Here is a 22,076-nt window from a genome sequence, read left to right as displayed (position 1 = left end):
GGGGGGGGGTGCTGAGCCTGGGGGGGGGGGAGGGGGTGCTGAGCCTGGGGCGCGGGGGGGGCGCTGAACCGGGGGGACCGCTTCATGTCCCTGCACGGTCCATGCACAGGCGTGCCGTACACCCCCGCCGGATGACTTGGAGCAGTCCACAGGCAGCTAGCACGTACGTGCTCCAGCGCGCTGAGCGCTACACCCGCTGGGTGTGCTCATTACCATAGAGCCGGCGGGGGCTCCACGTTCTGCTGTAGTCACTGTGGCCTAGCCCTTCCTTCCCGCCTATCGTCCTCTCACTGCAGGCTAAGGGGCCATATGAGGACACCCCGCTGGATTATTTCGTTCCCTATCGCTAGGCGTATACCTTAGACGCCCCCCTCCCCCCGCCCCGTACACGGTGGTTTGGCCCGGCCTTCAGCTCATTGTTGCTTGGCGCCGGGTCCAAGATGGCGCTGTGAAGCTGGAGAGTGTGAGGAGAAGTGAGACCCTGGGCCGGCGGGGAGAGAGTCTGCAGTGACCGTGCGGGCAGGGCGCCTTCTGTCCGGAGCTGGCGGATTGGGATTAGTATGCTCTCAGGACATGGGCGAGAAGCTGGAACTCAGGCTCAAGTCGCCGGTGGGAGCCGAGCCTGCCGTCTATCCGTGGCCGCTGCCTGTTTACGTGAGTTCGGGGCTGGTCACTGTGGGGAAGGCCGCAATGGAGGTGGCAGCTGGGAGCGTGAGGGTGTCTGTGCATGGCTCTGTCCTGTATGTCCACGTGTGGATGTCCCCGCGGCTGGAGCCTTGTATTTTGTCCAGTGGCTGCTCCACGGCATTTCCCGTGTGAGGCACTGGCAGTCATTGTGCGAGCAGCTCTCACGTGAATGGGAAGCCCCTATTTTTAGCCTGAATGGTATGTTCTTAATTGTCTGTAATCAGCTTGACCTTTGCCATGTGTGATTAGTGTCAGGATAGCAGTGGCTGGTTGGCATCTGCTGCTACTGGCGGGGTGCGGTGGATAGGTTGCCACCGGAGGGGTGCGGTGGTTGGGCTGCCACTGGCGGGGTGCGGTGGTTGGGCTGCCACTGGCGGGGTGCGGTGGTTGGGCTGCCACCGGCGGGGTGCGGTGGTTGGGCTGCCACCGGCGGGGTGCGGTGGTTGGGCTGCCACCGGCGGGGTGCGGTGGTTGGGCTGCCACCGGCGGGGTGCGGTGGTTGGGCTGCCACCGGCGGGGTGCGGTGGTTGGGCTGCCACCGGCGGGGTGCGGTGGTTGGGCTGCCACCGGCGGGGTGCGGTGGTTGGGCTGCCACCGGCGGGGTGCGGTGGTTGGGCTGCCACCGGCGGGGTGCGGTGGTTGGGCTGCCACCGGCGGGGTGCGGTGGATGGGCTGCCACCGGCGGGGTGCGGTGGATGGGCTGCCACCGGCGGGGTGCGGTGGTTGGGCTGCCACCGGCGGGGTGCGGTGGATGGGCTGCCACCGGCGTTGCTGGAGATTCTCTGGTGCCTGTGGCGGGGGCTCTACTACTGATGAGGGATCTGGTCTGTCGTGTATAATGTATATGTGGCAGCTGTACCAGATCTGCATGTGTCAGCACTGCCTCTGCCTGTACAGGGGCGATACAGGGGCGTGTGTATATATTATACAATCACTCGCTGTCCACTTGTCACTCGGCTCGTCGCTTTCTCTGGTCCATGCCATTTGGAGAGTTTAAGCTTTCAGAGCCATGAATGTTAGATATGTTGGTTTGTCGGTTTGACAAGTGCAGTCTCATTCCAGGCATAATTTCTATGTCTCCTGTCAGTGGTAATGCTCGCGCTTCCAAGAAGCCAACTCTATTTTTATCCATTCCCGCCTCCGGCTGGTAATGGGTTAATAAGGCCATAGCTCACTATTGGCTGGGGAAAAACTCAGCGTTTGCCCGCTCGATAGCAACAGTTGCTCCCCCTTCTTCACAACCTTCCCATAGGCCCAGCGCGCGGAAATGTTTTAAAGGGCCAGTGAAGAAATGGCTGCAAACCAAAAATTCAAGTGTGATATGTGGTTTATTAAAACCGATACTCGTGTTGTGATATAATCCGCTTAAACAGCTTAGAAATGTTGCATTTCTGTTTTGTAAACATCAGTTCTATACTGTACAGTTTTTACACCTGCCATTATGGTCACATCTGCATTGGAGACGCCATGATAAACCTGTCGGAGATCCTGGCCTTTGACTGGAGCAATAATGCGGCGTGTAGTACTATTGCGGCATGTAGTACTGTTTGACAGGTTGGCAGCATGCTCGTGGAAGCTTGTACAAGTACTCATGTGACCGATCTGGGACAATGTAGGTTTGACTAGAGCCAAACATTATGGCTGATGTGAAAATGTTTGTTTTTGGAGTCAAAGCCTTGTCCTCTTGTTGTTGCAGGCCTCACATTCTAGCTTTATTCGCTTGTCTGCAGTCTTCCTAGTTTCTGGCTGGACGGGCTTTCCTTGAGTGACCGTTCTGGTGACCAGTAGAGCTAAAGCTCAGCACAAGTTCAGTGGTTTGTTCCAGAGTCTACACTGTAGCTATACATAGAGATAACAAGGCATTTGAGTATGGGTCAGTCAGTCCTGATGCAGGGTGGGGTACAATTGTGATAAGGACCCAGGACTGATAAGAGCAGCTGGCAAAAGCAGAGCTGGGGAGGAAGGTGAGCAGCAAACTACTGTATAGAAATCAGGGACTGGGGAGAGGTGGTTATAATTTGTATTTCTATAGCGCCCACGTATTCCGCAGCACTTTACAATTCAGAGAGGACAGGTACAGACAGTATCCGACATTAGAGTAAAGGGAGCTTTACACGCAGCTACATCGCTAGCGATGTCGTTCGTGGAAGCACCCGCCCCCGTCGTTTGTGAGTCACGGGCAAATCACTGCCCGTGGCGCACAATATCGCTGGGAGCCGTCACACATACCTTCCTAGCAACGTCGCTGTGGCCGGTGAACAGCCTCTTTTCTAAGGGGGCAGTTCGTGCAGCGTCACAGCGCCGTCACACGGCAGGCGTCCAATAGAAGCGGAGGGGTGGAGAGGAGCCGCAGAAAGTTAGAGGACGCAGGTACGGTGTTGTTCGTCGTTCCTGGGGTGTCACACGTAGCGATGTGTGCTGCCTCAGGAACGACGAACAACCTGTGCCCTGCACCAGCAACGACATTTGGGAAATGGACGACGTGTCAACGATTAAGTGAGCATTTTACATCGTCAGCGGTCGCTCGTATGTGTCACACGCAACGACATTGCTAACGAGTCCGGATGTGTGTCACGAATTCTGTGACCCCAGCGACATCTCGTTAGCGATGTCGTTGCGTGTAACGGGGCTTTAACACAATGCAATAGATACCAAGAGGAGTGCATGCCCTGCTCAGAAGCTTACAGTCTATGAGGAAATAGGGGCATGAAAAGTAAATCATAAAAAGTGCTTTTATTGTATGGTCCAGCCATCAATATATTAAATGGGGTATTCGGTTATTCAAATACTACATGAACCGGTCACCAGCCGGTATGTGTACAATTACAGGTAGAGTGCTATTAAAGGGAACCTGTGAGGTCCCCAGTTCACCCAGAACCACTTGTAGTTCTGGGTGCATATCTATAATCCCTGACGAAGTGTCCCAGCATATAGTAGCACACACAAACAGATCTTTAGAAACGGTATTTCTAAAGACCGTTTATTAAATGCTCTCCGTTTCTTTGATGTGGGGTCTATGCGTCCCGGATTCAAGGAGGTTCACTGCCCATGATCGGAAGTTGTCCACAATTACAGTCATGCGTACTACTCAGAAGCCGGATGTATCTATCTCGGGCTTCAGAGGGGAGTGGTGCGTATGACCAGAAGTGCGGACGACTTCCGATCATGGGCAGTGAACATCTTTGAAGCCAGGCTGCATACACCCGGGGTTAAAGGAGTTCAATGCTAACTGGTACAAAACTGCGATGCTAGGGATAGCAAAGCAGGTTATCACGCCCACAATGGCATGATAACAAGCTAAGTGGGCCAACTAGCCAAGGAACTAATGCCCCGGAGACTAGTCACAGCCCACATTAGCATCTCGTAAACAGTCTTTAGAAATACTTTTTTCCTAAAGATCTTTGTGTGCTAGTAAGTGCTTGGACAGTTGGGCAGGGATTCTAGATATACACCCAGAACTGTGAGTGGTTCTGGGAGCCCAGGGGACGTGACAGGTTCCCTTTAAATTAATGGATGGTGTGTAAACAGATGATAAAAAAGACCAGATTTGGAAGAAAATATTGTAAGGGCAAGATGAGAATAATTAGATAAGTCAGGTGAGGTTATAGGCCAATCTAAAGAAATGCGTTTTTAGGGCACGCCTATAACTGTGGCTATTGAGAATTAAAGGGAATCTGTCACCAGGTATTTGCCAGCTAATCTGAGAGCAGCATAATTTAGGGGCATAGATTCTGATTCCAGCGATGTCGTTTAGTGTAGTTTTGATAATCTACTACTGATCAGTGATTTTATAGTTAGCGGACTACTTGGCCTGCCGCCAGGTAGTCCAGCATATTTATGAGCTCTGTATAACTCCTAGATTTGCTGTAGAGAAAACATTGTTTTTCATCAAAATCGCATTCAACGGCTCAATAAGGGACACATCGCTGGAATCGGGGGTCTGTCTCTACATTATGCTGCTCTTAGATGAGATAGCAAAAACCTGGTGACAGATTCCCTTTAAGTGAATTGTCCTGGGTAGTACGTTCCAGAGAATTGGCTAAGGTCATGAGAAGTCTTGGAGACGAGAGTGGGAGGTTTGGATTATAGACACTTAGGCTATGTGCGCACAGTGCGTTTTTCTCGGCGTTTTTGCGCGTTTTTTGGGTGCGTTTTTGGCCTTAAAACTGCAGGACTTTGCTTCCCCAGCAAAGTCTATGAGTTTTAATTTTTGCTGTCCGCACACATCTATTTTTTTTACCTGCGTTTTTGAGTTAAAAAAAAAAAATGGACATGTCAGTTCTTTCCTGCGTTTTTCTGCGTTTTCCGCCCATGCAATGCATTTGAAAAATGCAGCAAAACGCAGAGATCAAAAACGCAGCAAAACGCAGCCAAAAACGCACCAAATCGCGGCAAAAACGCATGCGTTTTTTGATGCGTTTTTTCGACGCGGGTACGTTTTTGTGCGTTTTTAGCGGCCAAAAACGCACAAAAACGCAGCGTCAAAACAACGCAGCGTGCGCACATAGCCTTAGGGTACTTTCACACTTGCGTTGTTTTCCTTCCGTCACAATCCGCCCTTTTGGAAAACAGCGGAATCCGTTAACGGATTCCACTGCTTCCCATAGACTTGTATAGATGACGGATTGTGCCAAAAGGACCTGTGTTGCTTCCGCTGGGCGACGCTGCGTTGCTTCCGCCCAGCGGGACGAACGTAGCATGTACCTTTTTTATTTTGAGCAGCGGAATCCTTAGGATTTCACTGCGCATGCTCTCTCTGGCTCCCTGCACCTGTAACAAAGATAAATATCGGGTAACCAAGCAAAGTGCTTTACCCGATATTTACCCTGGCCATGTGTGGAGGGAGCCCGACACTTCCCCGCTCGGCCCCGCCCCCTCCCGCACTCCACTCGGCATGTGTAATATATACACACACACACCTGCCTCAGCGCCATGGCCCCGCTCAGCTCCACGCACTCAGCACTCCGCCCCCTGCACACGTTCTCGGCGGCCGAGCGATCAGCTGATCACCCGGCTACTGGGAGCGATCAGCTGATCACCCGGCTACTGGGAGCGATCAGCTGATCACCCGGCTACTGGGAGCGATCAGCTGATCACCCGGCTACTGGGAGCGATCAGCTGATCACCCGGCTACTGGGAGCGATCAGCTGATCACCCGGCTACTGGGAGCGATCAGCTGATCACCCGGCTACTGGGAGCGATCAGCTGATCACCCGGCTACTGGGAGCGATCAGCTGATCACCCGGCTACTGGGAGCGATCAGCTGATCACCCGGCTACTGGGAGCGATCAGCTGATCACCCGGCTACTGGGAGCGATCAGCTGATCACCCGGCTACTGGGAGCGATCAGCTGATCACCCGGCTACTGGGAGCGATCAGCTGATCACCCGGCTACTGGGAGCGATCAGCTGATCACCCGGCTACTGGGAGCGATCAGCTGATCACCCGGCTACTGGGAGCGATCAGCTGATCGTTCACAATAGTCTGCCGCCGGTAAACTGTAAAAAAAAAAATTAAAACTGATTCCGTTTTTGCAGCATCCGTTGTGCCACTATATGCAACACATCCGTTGCATCCGTCACACAACGCAATGCAACGGAAGCCGTCCAACGCAAGTGTGAAACTAGCCTTAGTCTTAGGTCCTTAGCGGAACGGAGGAAACGGGTAGGGTGATACAGAGATGAGGTAGGAGATGTAGGACAGTGCATAACTGTGGAGAGCTTGTGGGTGAGAGTGATAAGTTTATATTTGACTCAGTAGCGGATGGGAAACCAGTGCAATGATTGGCGCGTGGTAGCATTGGTGTAGCGGTTGGCAAGGAATAGGATCCTGCCTGCTTCATTCAGGATGGATTGGAGGGGGGGGGGGGGGGGACAGTTTTTTGTATGAAAGAGACCGAATAGTAGAGTAGTAATCTGTGTACCCGGACTGTAAAAATCTGCGTAGTTTCTAAGGATTCCGGGTGTTTTGTTCCGGATTTGGCACTCGAGAAATTAACAAAAATTAAAGGAAAAAGTAAAGAAAAAAGAATGCTTACCAAGGCTCCGTCGCGGCTGTACATTGCGCCTGCTACCTCTCATTCACTTCCTGGGCCGCTCATCATTGCTCATCCATATGCACTTCTTTCCTCGCCCACCAGCCGGCCTGGCGTCTGTGATTGGTTACAGTCAGACGCGCCCCCAGCCTGTGTGACAGCGTTTGCCTGCTACCAATCACAGGCGCGGTCTGTGGGTCAGTATCGTGATATAAAAATAAATAAAACAATTGATGTAAGTTTTCCCCCATATTATGATACCCAGCACAGATAAAGCCCACATCTACAGACTGCAGCCCCCAGCTCTGCACTTATCTTTGCCGGGTGTCAAAATAAGAACTGCGTGCAGCTTTTTTTTTTTTTTTTTTAATTATTTAAATAACTAAAAAAAAAAATCAGCATGTGGTCAACCCCCCCCCCCCCCCTTCCAATTTTGATACCCAGCCATAATGAAGCCCTACAGCTGGGGGCTGGTATGGTATGCTCAGACTGGGACGGCATATGGTTATTAGGCCGCCCAGCCTAAAAATAGCAACCTGCAGCCGCCCGAGAGTGTTGCATCCATTAGATTCGACAAGCTTGGCGCTTTACCCGGCTCTTCCAGATTGCCCTGGTGCGGTGGCAATTGGGGTAATGAGAGGTTAATTAAGCACAACAGTCATCAAGCCCAAAATTAGTGATGGGTTGGGGTCTGTGAGACACCCCCCCCCCCATCACTAATCCTATACGTAAAAAAAAAAATAAACACAAACACTGGTAAAAATCCTTTGTTTGCAATAAAATACAAAACACACCCTCTTTCACCACTTTATTAACCCCCTAAACCCCCTGCAGGTCTGACATAATCCACACACGGTCCCACGGCGATTCAGCTCTACTACATCTTTGACAGCGCGTGGGTTTAGATCTTAGAGTATGACTGCCCACTGTGAGTGCAGACAGACAATGACTGAACCGCAATATGTGATGGAGGTTCCCACCTGTGACCGCAAATAACCTGATTGACTTCATCGCGGCTCATTGTCTGTGCACTCATAGCGGGCAGTCATGCTGTATGGCCGCACGCTGTGCCTCGCCGTGTGACCTCGTGTGGATTACGTCAGAAGTACAGGGTTGTTTAGAGGGTTAACAAATGAGTGAAAGAGGGTGTACTTTATTCCTAATAAAGGATTTTTTTCGGTGTTTGTCTTAATTTGTATTCACTCACAGATTAGGGACGGGGGCGGGGGGTCTCGTAGACACCTGTCATTACTAATCTAGGACTTAGTAGCTGCTGTGGGCTGCCATTAACTTCTTATTACCTCGATTACTAGGGCAATTGGGAAGAGCTGGGTATCGTGCCGGGCTTGTCGCATCTAATGGATACGGCAATCCTGGGCAGCTGCAGGTTGCTAATTTTAGGCTGGGGGGTGGCCAATAACTATGGCCCTTCCCAGTCTGAGAATACCAGTCCCCAGCTGTCGGGCTTTAACTTGGCTGGGTATCAAAATTGGGGGGGGGGGGTGGACCTCACGCTGTGTGTGTGTGTGTGTGTGTTTTTTTGTTTTAATTCTTTAAATCTTCTCCCTGCGCTCATTAGCATAAGATATAATATCTTTAGAAGTACTTTTCCATAGATCTCTTAATCTATGCTAGTGTATACAGGGACGGTTAGGCCGGGATTAGAAATATACACCCAGAACTGCTCGTGCTTCTGGCTGCATATTACACCTGACAGGTTCCCTTTAATTAGCTGCTTTGGAATCCTCGATAAGTACAGTGCATGCGCTCCTTATCCCTTCTACCAACATTTTTTATCTCTGGATTCTGATCCCCATAGACTTATATGGGGACCGGATTTTGGGCCAGAACCGATTTTCAAAAAAGATAACGGACCTGCTGTTTCCTGGTTATTTGCGAGTCCGCTCATCACTAGTAGAGAGTTGCAATAGTCCAGACCAGAATGAATAAGAGCGACCGTAAGAAAAGGTCGATTTCTAGAGATATTTTTGTGGTGTAGGTGACATGAGCGAGCCAGTGATCGCATGTAGGTCGTGAAGGAGAAATCTTAAAATATTTATTTCTACAGCGTCAACATATTCTGCAGGGCTTTACAATTCTGAGGTCCATATACAAACAGTCATAAGTAACAGTTAGGCTATGTGCCCACGTGTGCGCGCTCTGCACAGCAGCGTAACGTCACTGCATGTGCGCTTCAGAGCGCAGCTGAAAAGCTCCGTTCTGAAGCTTCGTGACTGCCGATTTTGTGCGCTCTGGATGCAGCCCCTCCCATAGACAGAGCGGGGGATGCATCCAAAGCGCACGAAAGAAGTGACATGTCACTTCTTAGAACGCAGCGATTTGGCAGCAGCCGAAGCACGGCATTCGAATACGCAACGTGGGCATGGATTAAGCACAATCTTCATAGATTGTGCTGGGGACGCAGGACGCATGCAGTTACGCTGTGGTGCAGATTGCAGCGCAACTGCATGAAAATACGCTACGTGGGCACATAGCCTTAAAGAAAATACAATAAGCAAAAATGAGAACCCTGCTCGTAACAGCTTACAATATACAGTGGGGTGAGGGGGGGTGACGAGGTACAAGTGCTTATTTACAACCAGGGCTGTGGAGTCGGAGCTCATTTTGGTGGAGTCGGAGTCGGTATAAAATGCACCGACTCCGACTCCTAAAATATATAATAAATTGGGGACAGGAGTGCAATGCAGAATGTGCTGAATATTTTACTAAATAATAACATTTAGTATAATGCTTATATTTAAGTGAAAAATTTATTGTAGTACAATGTGAACATCAGACATTTAATTGTTTTTATGATACAATAATCAAGATATTTAGATAGAACATAAAATATTTATTGGAATACAACTTTAGAACACAAAAAACTAATAAATTGTAAATATGTAAATATATATATATATATATATATATATATATATATATATATATATACAGTGTATATATACACACACAAGATATATATGTAATCTACTGTATATTACATAGTGTATTACATATTTACAATTTATTACAGTTTTTTGTGTTCTAAAGTTGTATTCCAATAAATATATTTTATGTTCTATCCAAATATCTTGATTATTGTATCATAAAAATTATTAAATGTCTGATGTTCACATACATATATTCATGTACTACAATACATTTTTCACCTAACTATAAGCAATATATGTCGGAGTCGGAGAATTTGAGGAGTCGGAGAATTTGAGGAGTCGGAGAATTTGAGGAGTCGGAGAATTTGAGGAGTCGGAGAATTTGAGGAGTCGGAGAATTTGAGGAGTCGGAGAATTTGAGGAGTCGGAGAATTTGAGGAGTCGGAGAATTTGAGGAGTCGGAGAATTTGAGGAGTCGGAGAATTTGAGGAGTCGGAGAATTTGAGGAGTCGGAGAATTTGAGGAGTCGGAGAATTTGAGGAGTCGGAGAATTTGAGGAGTCGGAGAATTTGAGGAGTCGGAGAATTTGAGGAGTCGGAGAATTTGAGGAGTCGGAGAATTTGAGGAGTCGGAGAATTTGAGGAGTCGGAGAATTTGAGGAGTCGGAGAATTTGAGGAGTCGGAGAATTTGAGGAGTCGGAGAATTTGAGGAGTCGGAGGTTTGGCTTACCGACTCCACAGCCCTGTTTCCAACGGTCCAGCCATCTCAAAGAAATGGGGCTGCATGAGCCAGTCACCAGAGCCCATCTTTGTGATGCTTTAGGTTGCGGTAGAGGGGCTCTATATGAATTGGCTTTGGGAGGGGGGGGTTTGGGAACGTGTCGTTCCCCTCCCATATCGGCAGCTACGTGATGTGATCATGTGGTGCCGAGGGGTTGTCCTGACGGCCAGACATCAGCTGAGGACCCCTGTCACTGTTATGATGAATATATGGTGAGTGTCGGCAATCTCAGATCAGCATTTCTGCTGTTCAGAGGGATGCTGAAGCACTGCTCTGAATGGCTGAGGCAACCTCAGCCAATCAGCTTCAAGTGCTCTCAAGGGACTAGTAGTAGTAATCATAATATATATTTCTTTTTAATATGAAAATTTAAATATAAAAGTTCAAATCACCCCCTTTTGCAACTTTAAAATTAAAACAATAAATAGATTGGGATGTTGTATTTATCAAAATCTAAAATAAATTAATCTAATTGGTGGTAAAGGGTGTAATGGGGGGGGATCAAAATGCCAAAATTATGTTGTTTTTTGTTGCCTCAACATTTCATTAAAAGCTGATGAAAACATCGCATCCATCCAAAAAGGGTATCCGTAAAAACATCAGCTTAGGGCACAAATAATAAGCCGTCACTTAGCCCCAGATCCCAAAAAATGGGTACATAGATCAGGTATGTATGAACTTGTACTAACCTGAGGAAGCATTCTGCCAGGTCAGTTTTACCATAGAGTGAACATGATAAAAAAAAATTTTTTTTTTTTTTTTTGCAATTTCAGAGCACTTGGAATTTTCCCCCCATTTTTTTAGTACACTGTAGTAAAACTAATGGTTTCATTCAAAAGTACAACTCTTCCTGCAAAAAACCAAGCCCTCATATGGCAATATTGATAGAAAACTAAGGACGTTATGGCTTTTGTATGAAGGGGAGGAAAAAACGAAAAGGGAAAATGAAAAATTGCCAGGTGATGAAGGGGTTAATATCGTAACCCTGGGAAATCCCATTAAATTTTGACTTCAAAAAGTGTTTTAGAACAGGGATTCCTGTCAGTGACCCAGTATCATGCAGGGAGAAGAGCTGTGCGCTTTCAGCCAAATGCTACGGCAAAGATTTTATCCTTGGTGTTGAAATGCAGCAGGGTGTGGGGGCATAATTGCTAAGCCATCTTGCCACTTTCCACACCCACGTAAAACCACACCCTGCTTATAGTACCTTGCTTAGAAAGCATTCACAAACTAAGCTTTAAAATGGAGATGTCGTACATAACAACTTATACTTCCTGCATCACGTGAAACATTTTATTGTGCTTAATCCTAAATACTTTCAGGGAAACACTCCTAACCAGCAGTTTTATGCAAGTAAATATCTTGTAATGTTTCTTGTGTTTGTATTGCTATTTTCATAGCTATGTGTTAAAGGGAACCTGTCAGCAGATTTGGGCCTATAGCTGCAGCCACCACCACTGGGCTCTTGTATACACATTCTAACATGCTGTATATAAGAGCCCAGGCCGCTGTGTAGAACATAAAAAACACTTTATAATACTCACCTAGAAGGTCGCTCCGGTGCAGATGGGTCGGATGGGCGTCTCCGTTCTCCGGGATTGGCGCATCCTCTTTCGGCCATCTTGGTCCTCCTTCTTCTGAAGCTGGCGTGCATGACACGTCCTACGTCATGCAAACAGGCCGGTATTGAGGTCCTGCACATTCAGGTCCTGAGCAGCCACATTTTGATCTGCTCTGAGCTCCATTAAAGGGAGTCTGTTACTCCTACCCCCCTTCCAAAATGCATATTAAACTCAATGTACAGTGATATAGATGTCCCCAACCCCTTAGAATGATTTTTATATCGTATATTTCCGTGGTACAGTGCTTGATAAATTCGTTTTTATTTCCAGTACTAATGAGGGGCCTTCAGTGCAGTGAAGAATCCACTTTTGGCTTTGATTATGGTACTTCTGGCTCTAACCAAACCTCCGATGAGCCTATAGATTCATCAGCTGCTAAGATCCTTACACTGAAGACGATCATTCTTGGGAAGAAGCGTTCTACAAGCTGTGATCCCACCCTAAAGTTGAATTTCTCTATAAATATCTCCCGACTTACTGTATGTCATGGGTGATAGGAAAATATGTTACTTACCAGTAATGTGATTTTCCTGCACCATTATATTCCCTCTTCATCATTTGTTTTCCTTCATGGTGTTGGTTTCACATAGTGCTCTGGGAAGCAATTTTGTGTTTGACATATACTGAACTGTTAAGTGTCCTCTCATGTTCGGTAAGGCTGCTTTCACACATCAGTTTTTTGCTATCACGCACAATTCGTCAAAAACATGAAAAAACGCATCCGGCGTCTTTTGCTGCCGGATGCGTTTTTCGCCCCCATAGACTTTTTTTTATTAGCACCGGATTGTGCCTATTGGCCTTGCGTTCCATCTGGCTTTCGCCGGATTCGGCAAAATTTGTTTGTGCGGCAGCCGGATGGAACGCTGAGGGGAACGTTTTGTTTTTTTCCGGCGAAAACGATCCGGCGCCGTACGGCATAATTTATAATGGAAGACTATGACCACCGGATCCGTTGTTTGAACTGAGCATACTCAGTAACACAACGGATCCATCAAAAAACTGAAGGAACTGATGGAAAAAACTGATGCAACTGATCTGTTTTTTTGCCGGATCCATCGCATTTGTTTTTTCCCGGATCATGCCTGATGGCAAAAAACTGATGTGTGAAAGCAGCCTAAGGCACACACCCGGTTTGTGCTGAGCGGCACAATCTGGCTCAAAAACATATGCAACGGATGCGGCGAAAAAAACGGATCCATTGCATAAGTTTTTCCAATGCGCCCGTCCAGTTTTTAACGGATGCGGCTTGATACTGAGCACGCGCAGTGCAAAAAAAACGCATCCGGCGGCCGGATGCGGTTTTTGCCGCAGGACGCCGCATCTGGCGTCCATAGTCTTGCATTGTGAATTGCGCGGCTTTTTCGCCGCCCCAAAAAAAGTGCCAGGCAACGTTCCATCCGGCCGCTGCATGGGCTAAATATGCCGCATCCGGCAAAAACCGGACGCAACGCAAGGCCATGCGGCACAATACGGCGCTAATGCAAGTCTATGCGGGGAAAAAACCGCAATCGGCGGCAAAAAAAAGCCAATTGTGTTTTTTCTGCAGAGCGCCGTATTATGCCGCACAGCAAAAAACTGATGTGTGAAAGCAGCCTAATCCTGCTGATTCATGGGAGAGGCGTTGTCATTTTATTCTGTAGTTTTTCTGTCCTTGGAGGGCGGATCCCTCCCCTCTCTGTGGTGCTGCCATGGGTTCTGGAAAATCCCATTACCAGCAAGTAATGAAGTCTATTCCAAGAGATCATGAACGGGTTAATGTGCCTACTATTGTGCCAGCATTTTGGTTAACTTGTTTGGGCACTGCTGCTTTTTTAGTGTTAGCATAAGTTGGGCACACCCAGTTCAACTAAGTTTCCACATGACACCATGTACACTTAATTGTTCAACCCTGTTATAGGGTGTCCGATTATTAGAGGGGAAATTAAAGTACTGAGACAGTATTTTGATGGTGCCTGCAGGTCTAACAGAAGACCTGCTGATGCCTTAGGCCGGTGCCACACGGGGCACTACTGCGATCCTCGCATGACACTCGCTCACGCTGGCAGCACAGCAAGAGCCGAGTGTCCCTGCGACTGAGAACCGATTTGCGATCAGACCACAGCTGCGGGGGGCCAGTTCTGAGGGGCAGGCCGGTGCTGAAGAGGGGAGGGATTTCTCTCCCTCTCTCATCCGTTGCCGGCTATTGCCATTCTCGCTCTGCACTTGCGATATACCAGTGTAATACGAGTGCACTGCGATTTTTCTCTCACCCCATAGACTTGTATGGGTGCGAAAGAGAGTCTTGCATTACACCTGCAGCATGCTGCGATTATTTTCTCGGTCCAATTAGGGCTGAGAAAATAATTGCTCATCGGTACCAACACAAAGGCTAATATTGGTCCGAGTGGAATGTGATGTTTTATCACACTGCACTCTTTCCGATTTTCACGCCGTGTGTCTTAGGCCTTTTTTTAACTTTTTATTAATTTTATTTTTGGAATACCTTTCTAGTGTAAATGTTTTGGAATAGGATCCAAAATAACTGTTGCACTTAAGTTAGGGGAGGGGGAAAAAAACTGAAGGATGTAAATAGTGAACATTGGAATTTGAATATACATTACTGCCCAGAAAACATAAGAATTTTTGGGAAAAAGTGAGAGATTTTGCAAATAAAGGCCAAATTTACTTGAGCCCAGTTACCACACCAAGGTACAACTGTCAACTGGGTCCTGGGCTAATTTATGCACCTATTCATGTCCAACCTGACCTGCTATTTTGGCTACAAAAGAACCTGCAAAAGAAAAATTTAAATTCTGGGCTGGAATGCATATTCACATTTCAATTGTTTTTCCCCCTTACTTGAGTGCAACCTGTCAAATTACATCACATTATATCTGGCCATCACATAGAAGTCCAGAACAGGCAGGTTTCTTCTGTGTGACATGTAATGACGGCCTGAACTTGCTGCAGACTGATCACAGTAAGCTGTTAAGAGTTTGTAATTGTCCCAGCTAAACTCAGTTGCACTCCTCTCAACCCTTATTGACTCATGCAGGAGGTTAAGGTGGCTTTACACACTGCAACATCTCAAACGACATCGCTGTAACGTCACCGTTTTTGTGACGTAATAGCGACCTCCCCAGCGACATTGCAGTGTGTGAAACACATCAGCGACCTGGCCCCTGCTGTGAAGTTGCTGATCGCTACAAATCGTTCAGGACCATTCTTTGGTCCTTTGTTTCCCGCTGTGCAGCAAAGTCTGTGTGTAAAGGGGACTTAAAACACTGGAAACGAGTGATGTGTCACAATATCTGTCAATCACTATTCTCTGTCAGTCGGTCTCTCCCTCTCGGTCTCTATTCTCTCTGACGGTCCGTCACTATCTCTGTCCCTCTCACAGTCTGTCGGTCATTTTCCCCTCCTCTCTCATACTCACCGATCCCCGATGCGGCACTGCACGGCATTCACACTGCTGCGGCGGCTTTTCCTCTTTTGAAAAAGCCGGCCGCTCATTAAACAATTTAGTATTCCCTACTTTCCCCGCCCACAGGCGCCTATGATTGGTTGCAGTGAGACACCCCCCAACGCTCAGTGACAGGTGTCTCACTGCACCCAATCACAGCAGCCGGTGGGCGGGTCTATACTGTGCAGTGAAATAAATAATTAAATAATTAAAAAAACAGCGTGCGGTCCCCCCCAATTTTAATACCAGCCACATAAAGCCATACGGCTGAAGGCTGGTATTCTCAGGGTGGGGAGCTCCACGTTTTGGGGAGCCCCCCAGCCTAACAATATTAGTCAGCAGCCGCCCAGAATTGCCGCTTACATTATATGCGACAGTTCTGGGACTGTACCCGGCTCTTCCCGATGTGCCCTGGTGCTTTGGCAAATCGGGGTAATAAGGAGTTATTGGCAGCCCATAGCTGCCAATAAGTCCTAGATTAATCATGTCAGGCGTCTCCCCGAGAAACCTTCCATGATTAATCTGTAAATTACAGTAAATAAACACACACACCTGAAAAAAATCATTTATTAGAAATAAAAAACACAAACACATTCCCTCATCACCAATTTAATCAGCCCCAAAAAGCCCTCCTTGTCCGGCGTAATCCACGGACCTTCAGCTTCGCTTCCAGCTGTGCTGCATGCAGGTGACAGGAGCAGGAGAATACACCGCCGCTCCTGTCAGCTCCACGCAGCTAATGAAGACGACTGCGCGATCGGCTACATGTAGAAGGGCACCTGTCATTGTAATCCTGCCTCTGATAATAAGAGGCCTCTGAAACTCTTCCTGAAAGGATAGGAAGTAGGAATCTTTAAAAATCTCCATTTTTGATACAGGTAAAATATATCTTTGTACCGTGTTAGCCAGTAGAGATAAAAACAATTGTTTAAAAGAACTGAAGTCCTCAGGGGTTGATACCTTTTAATGGCTAACTGAAAAGATGGTAATAATAGAAAGCTTTAGAGACTACTCAGGTCTCTTCATCAGGCTCAGTATAACACAAAATCTGAAAAGTCACATATTTATACACAACAGGACATAGAATCGGGCAGTAAATAAGACAGGTTATGTGAAGCAACACTATCACTATGGCAAGAGGACAAACTGTTGTGGCCATAAATATTGCAGCAGTTCATAGATAAGAAGTGTGAAAGTTTTATTGTCCTGTGATTGGGGTCTGGTCCAGAGTTGTGATGTCCCCGGATGCTCTGAGGAACACTTTTCTTAATTGATGTAAAAAGACATAAATCCATGTGACACATTCATTCCTGCTCTGAATATGACAAAGGTCATCAGTTTGTATTCCCAAACCCGTCTGTCTCTCTGGGACTTGAAGTTTCCTTTCAATACCAGCAATTTCATGGCCATGATGCTGTGGTCTGGGTTACAGAAATGTTTGGCCACAGGTAGATCTATCCTGTTTTCTGTAATTGTGTGGAGATGAGAATTCATCCTTGTCCTGAGCTGTTGGCCTGTCCCCCTACATACTGACCCCCAGTTGGACATTTGGTACATATAATTAAGTACACCACATTGGTTGTGGTGCAGCTGAAGGTACCTGGGATCTTTGTAGGTCTGATGTGATCTGGGAATCTTTATCTTGTCCGTTGTCAGTATAAATGGACATAACTCCTCTCACCTTCGGTACCAGTCTGTGCCTTCTATAGTTCATGATTGTTGTACTTTATTTTATGTATACCCTTTTCACTTGTAAAGCGCCATGGAATAAATGATGCTATAATAATAACTTGTCTTATTAACTGCTCCGTTCTAAGTCCTGTTGTGTATAAATATGTGACTCTTCAGATTCTGTGTTATACCATGCCTGATGAAGAGACCTGAGTAGTCTCTAAAGCTTGCTATTATTACCAACTTTTCAGTTAGCCATTAAAAGGTATCAACCACTGAGGACTCTCGGTTATTTTAACCTCTTCACTGACTGATTTTGCGCTTTTTGTTTTTTGGTTTTTTTTTGCCATTCTTCCGAGAGACGTAACATTATTTTTCAATCAATATGGTCATCTGAGGGCTCGTTTGTTTGCGGAAAGAGCTGTACATTTAAACAAAACCATGAATGTTACCATATGGTGTACTGAAAAACTGCAAAAAAATCCAAATGCGGAAAAATTGCAAAGAAGTGCAATTGCGTGATTGTTTTTGGGATATTTTAGTCACAGTGTTCACTATATGGTAAAACTGATCTGAGAGTATGATGCCTGAGGTCCGTACGATTTCGTAGACACCAAACATGAATAGGTTTACTTTTATCTAAGGGGTTAAAAAAAAAATCAGAAGTTTGTCCGAAAAAAGTGATGTACATTTTGTACCATTTTTCCGCAACCTGTAGCGGTCTCATTCTTTCTGGTTGTATGACTCAGTAACTGCTTATTTTTTTTTTTTTAAACTTTGAATTTTTATTGAGATTTTCAATTTACATTTTTCATACATAAAATAAAACATAAAATTCAGAATTCTTATCGAACCTAGACAAACAATGACAGGACAGGTGGGGAGGGTTAGGAGGGGAGAGAAGAAATAGGAGGGAAGAGGGAAGGGTTTCAAGAGTCCATGCTCCTTCCATAGGACCCATAGACCTCAGTCTCACAGATCCTCCTGTCCCGCAAAGTAGTCCCATGGTGCCCACACGGCCTGGAAACGGTCAACTGTGTCATGCAATAGTGCCGTGAGATGTTCCATGCGTCTAACGTCCAGTAATCTATACTTGAGGCTCTGGAGTGAGGGTGTCCCTGGCTGCCTCCAATTCTTTGCAATTAAGCATCTGGCCGCCGTAAGGATGTGGGACAAAAGCTTAGAGGCCGTTTTTCCCAATCCCCCATTCCCAAGACCCAGAACATAGATCAGGGGATCAAGATCAACCTCTATATATAGTACTTTATGGATCAACCCTCTAACCCGCTCCCAGAAGGGGACTATCCCTGGACAGGACCAGAATATGTGCAGAATGGTGCCCCTGCCTCCCCCGCATCTCCAGCAACAAGCGGGTATGGAGGGGTCTATGCCATGAAGGAAATCTGGAGTGTGGTACCAAAATAGCAAAATTTTATAGATATTTTCCTTATATAGTGTGCATATTGACGTCTTGGCGTCGTTTCCCCAGATTGCTACCCGTTCCTGAGGAAGTATCCGCCTTCCCAATAGAGACTCCCATTTCCGCATGTATGGAAAAGACCCCTCGGGCCCCTCCCGTGACTCAGAAAGCAAAATGTAAATTTCTGAAATTAGTCCCTTAGTATCAGTGCCCCTTCTGCAAATTTTCTCAAAATCTGTGGGAATCGAGGCCCCTGCCCTGCCAAACAAGGAGCCAGCCAAGTCTCTGATCTGCAGATATTGGAAAAACTCTCGATTAGAGAGAGAGAATTTATCTCTAAGGTACTCAAAGGAATGGATCTGCATTGTACTTCCATCTATAATGTCTGCAAATCTGAATAGACCTGCCTTGAGCCAGGGGTGCACCATGTCCGACTCCAGACTGCTTGGGAGCAAGGGTTGGTATATGAAGGACACCAGAGGGTGTGCAGGGGGATGCCAAAGGAAATCTTCTAATGCAAAATGCCCAGAGGTCCCTAGTGAACTGCATCGGTCCAAGAAGAGGGGGGGGGGCGAATCACACCGGGCCGGGGGCCACAGGAGCGTGTTTGGATGTATAGGCGCCAGCCAAAGTTTTTCAATCTCAGTCCACCTGTTGTATGCCCAAAGGGACACCCAACAGGGGATCCTCCTAAGATGGGCCGCCCAATAGTATTTTAGGATGTCCGGGACAGAAAGCCCCCCCCCTGTTTCTCCGAGCCATCAACACCTCCCTGGCCACCCTATGACGTTTGTTACACCAAATAAATCTAAGGATAGCCGCCTGAAGGGACTTCAGCTCCTTTATTGGTACCTTAACTGGGAGGGTTTCAAAGAAATATAATAATTTTGGGAGCAAGCTCATTTTAACCGCCGCAATGCGCCCCATCCACGAAAGAGGGAGGGGCAACCACTTGCTCAAAAGATTTCTCAGCTCTCGGAAAAGGGGGGGGAAGTTAAGGTTATAGAGGGAATCATAAGTAGATGTGAGGTTAACCCCCAGGTACTTGACCGCATCTGTCTTCCAACGAAACTTAAAATTCAAACGCAGGTAATCCAGGGCCACCGGGTCGAGATTCAAGGGCATTGCCTCCGTTTTGCTAGAGTTGATCTTATACCCCGAAAGGCTCCCGTACCTACCCAAGGTGCACATTAAAATTGGAAGGGACACATGGATGTTAGTAAGTGTAATGAGCACATCGTCGGCAAAAAGCGAGATTTTAAACGGTTTATTCCTGACCAGGACCCCCAAGATGTCTGGGTTGCTCCTGACCGAGGCCGCGAGGGGCTCTATGCATAGCACAAAAAGGAGGGGGGACAGGGGGCACCCCTGCCTGGTGCCATTGGAGATGAGAAAAGGCTTAGAGATGTGGAGGGGGAGTTTGATAGAGGCCGTAGGAGCGCTATACAGGGACTTCAAGGCCCGCATAAAGCCACCCGAGATCCCAAAGACCTCCAGTGTCTTGAAGAGAAAAGGCCACGCAAGGCGGTCAAAAGCCTTCTCTGCATCTAGACTCAACACCAACGCCTGTTGCTTCGTCCGATTTGCCACATCCACCAGGTCTATGACCTTCCTGGTGTTGTCACCCCCCTGACGGCAAGGGACAAAACCCACCTGGTCTTTATACACGAGTTGGGGCAACCATCGATTAAGCCTGGCCGCCAAGAGCTTGGTGAACATCTTCAAATCGGAGTTCAAAAGGGCTATTGGTCTATAATTAGCACAGTCCAATGGGTCCCTGGGTGGCTTGGGCAGGAGGATTAAATGGGAGTGTAGCATGGATGGAGGGATAGGGTCACCCTGAAGGAAAGAGTTAAACAAGGCGGCCATGTGTGGGAGGAGCTCCGCCGCAAACACCTTGTAATAAAAATAAGTAAAGCCGTCCGGGCCCGGTGACTTCCCGCCAGGCAGGGCTTCCAGAACTTGCTCCAGTTCCTCTGTAGTAATCTCTTCATTCAAAGCCGCGGCTGCTCCGCAAGGCAGTGAAGGGAGCTCAAGGGCCGAAAAATAGTCCCCAAGTGCCCCAGCCCCGCGCGAAGCCATGCCCGGCGGAACCGGAAGGTTATAAAGCTTGCTGTAGTAATTGAAAAAAATGTCAGCTATTGAAGCGGGGTGATAGTGGATAATGCCCTTTTCGTCGTGCAGAGCCTGAGGGCATGAGGATGTAGCGCGCTCCTTAAGCTGCCTGGCGAGTAAGGTATGAGCATTATTACTCCTTTCATAGTATCTTTGTTTGGAAAAGGTTAGCAATTTTTCTGCTCTGCCAATTGCCAAGTCTCTCAACTTTTCCCTAAGGCTGATGACTCTCCTAAGAATAGTCAGTGATGGGGCAGCCGCCAGTCTCCCCTCCTGTAGCTTAAGATGGGCCGTTATAGAGTCCCGCTGACTTGTGGCATTCTTTTTAGCCCTGGCGCCCTCTCTAATGCATAGTCCCCTCATCACTGCCTTGTGAGCTTCCCAGAGTGTTGCCGGCGACGTGACCGTGCCCGTGCCCGTGTTCAACTGAAAGAATTCGACCAGTTGCTTATTTAAAAAGGCCCTAGTGTCGGGATTTTTGATCAGAGATTCATTAAGGCGCCAATGCTGAGGCCTAGGTCGAGGACCATCTTTCTTGAAGTCCATTGTGAGTGGGGAATGGTCTGACCACGTAATGGATCCCATCTCCACCCGCTCAAGACGCCCCAGCAGCTGTGAGTCAATGAAAAAATAGTCTATTCTGGTGTGCGTCTGATGCGGATGCGAGTAGAAGGAAAAGGCCTTCTCTCCCGGGTGGTCCACCCTCCAAGCGTCGTATAAAGCGCCTGATCTAATGAGCCTACGAAAGTCCCGGGACAAATTTTTCAAAGCACCCGATGGAGGGTGTCCACCCACAGAGAGTCTGTCGGCCACCTCCGAAAATGGGATGTTAAAGTCTCCCCCCAACACCGTAGAGGCCGGTGCCAGTCCGCCTATCAGATCGAGTATTTTCTTAAGAAAGCGTATCTGCCCTTCATTAGGTGCATAAATGTTGGCCAGTATGTGCGGGGATCCCCCCAGTTGGCCCTCCAGAATCACATATCTACCCTCTGGATTGCAGTGAGAACCTGTAATTTGTAGAGGACAACTGGAGGATATTAAAATAGCAACTCCCCCCATCTTGGAGCCCGAGTAAGCCGAGTAATGGTTGGGAAAGCGGTGGGACGCAAATTTGAAAGTGTTTGATTCCACAAAATGTGTTTCTTGGATAAAGGCTATGTCTGCACCTGATGTTTTCAGTTCCTGTAGCAGCAATTTCCTCTTACGGGGTGAATTCAGACCTTTTACGTTAAGCGAGATAATGCGGGTCATATCTAAAACTTAGAAGTAAGAAAAAGCTAATGGCACACCTATACCGTCGGGGGCATGACTTCCCCTGTGAAGCCGGCCAGAGGAGACGGTCCATACGACAAAGGGCCGCAGCTCCCAGGGACTCTAGAAGGGGTGGTACCTGAAAGGACACATAAGGAAAAA

The 22,076-nt window shown here is 47.5% G+C and overlaps 1 protein-coding gene across 2 annotated transcripts in view; it reads left to right on the top strand.

The window, feature by feature from the left end:
- Positions 1 to 240: 240 nt before the first annotated feature.
- DOT1L (DOT1 like histone lysine methyltransferase) overlaps positions 241 to 22,076 on the top strand; it is a 214,262-nt gene continuing 192,426 nt past the window's right edge. The window contains exon 1 of one of the 2 annotated variants that reach the window (XM_075352589.1): positions 241 to 654. In XM_075352589.1, the coding sequence (XP_075208704.1) occupies positions 574 to 654 (81 nt within the window). In that variant the 5' untranslated portion in view covers positions 241 to 573. The remainder of the gene's footprint in view (positions 655 to 22,076) is intronic. The other variant, XM_075352590.1, reaches the window with a different exon arrangement.

Source organism: Anomaloglossus baeobatrachus, chromosome 1 (assembly GCF_048569485.1).
Source record: "Anomaloglossus baeobatrachus isolate aAnoBae1 chromosome 1, aAnoBae1.hap1, whole genome shotgun sequence".
Taxonomy (NCBI): domain Eukaryota; kingdom Metazoa; phylum Chordata; class Amphibia; order Anura; family Aromobatidae; genus Anomaloglossus; species Anomaloglossus baeobatrachus.
The sequence above is the reverse complement of the archived record's forward strand: the minus strand, read 5'-3'. Positions and strand labels throughout refer to the sequence as shown.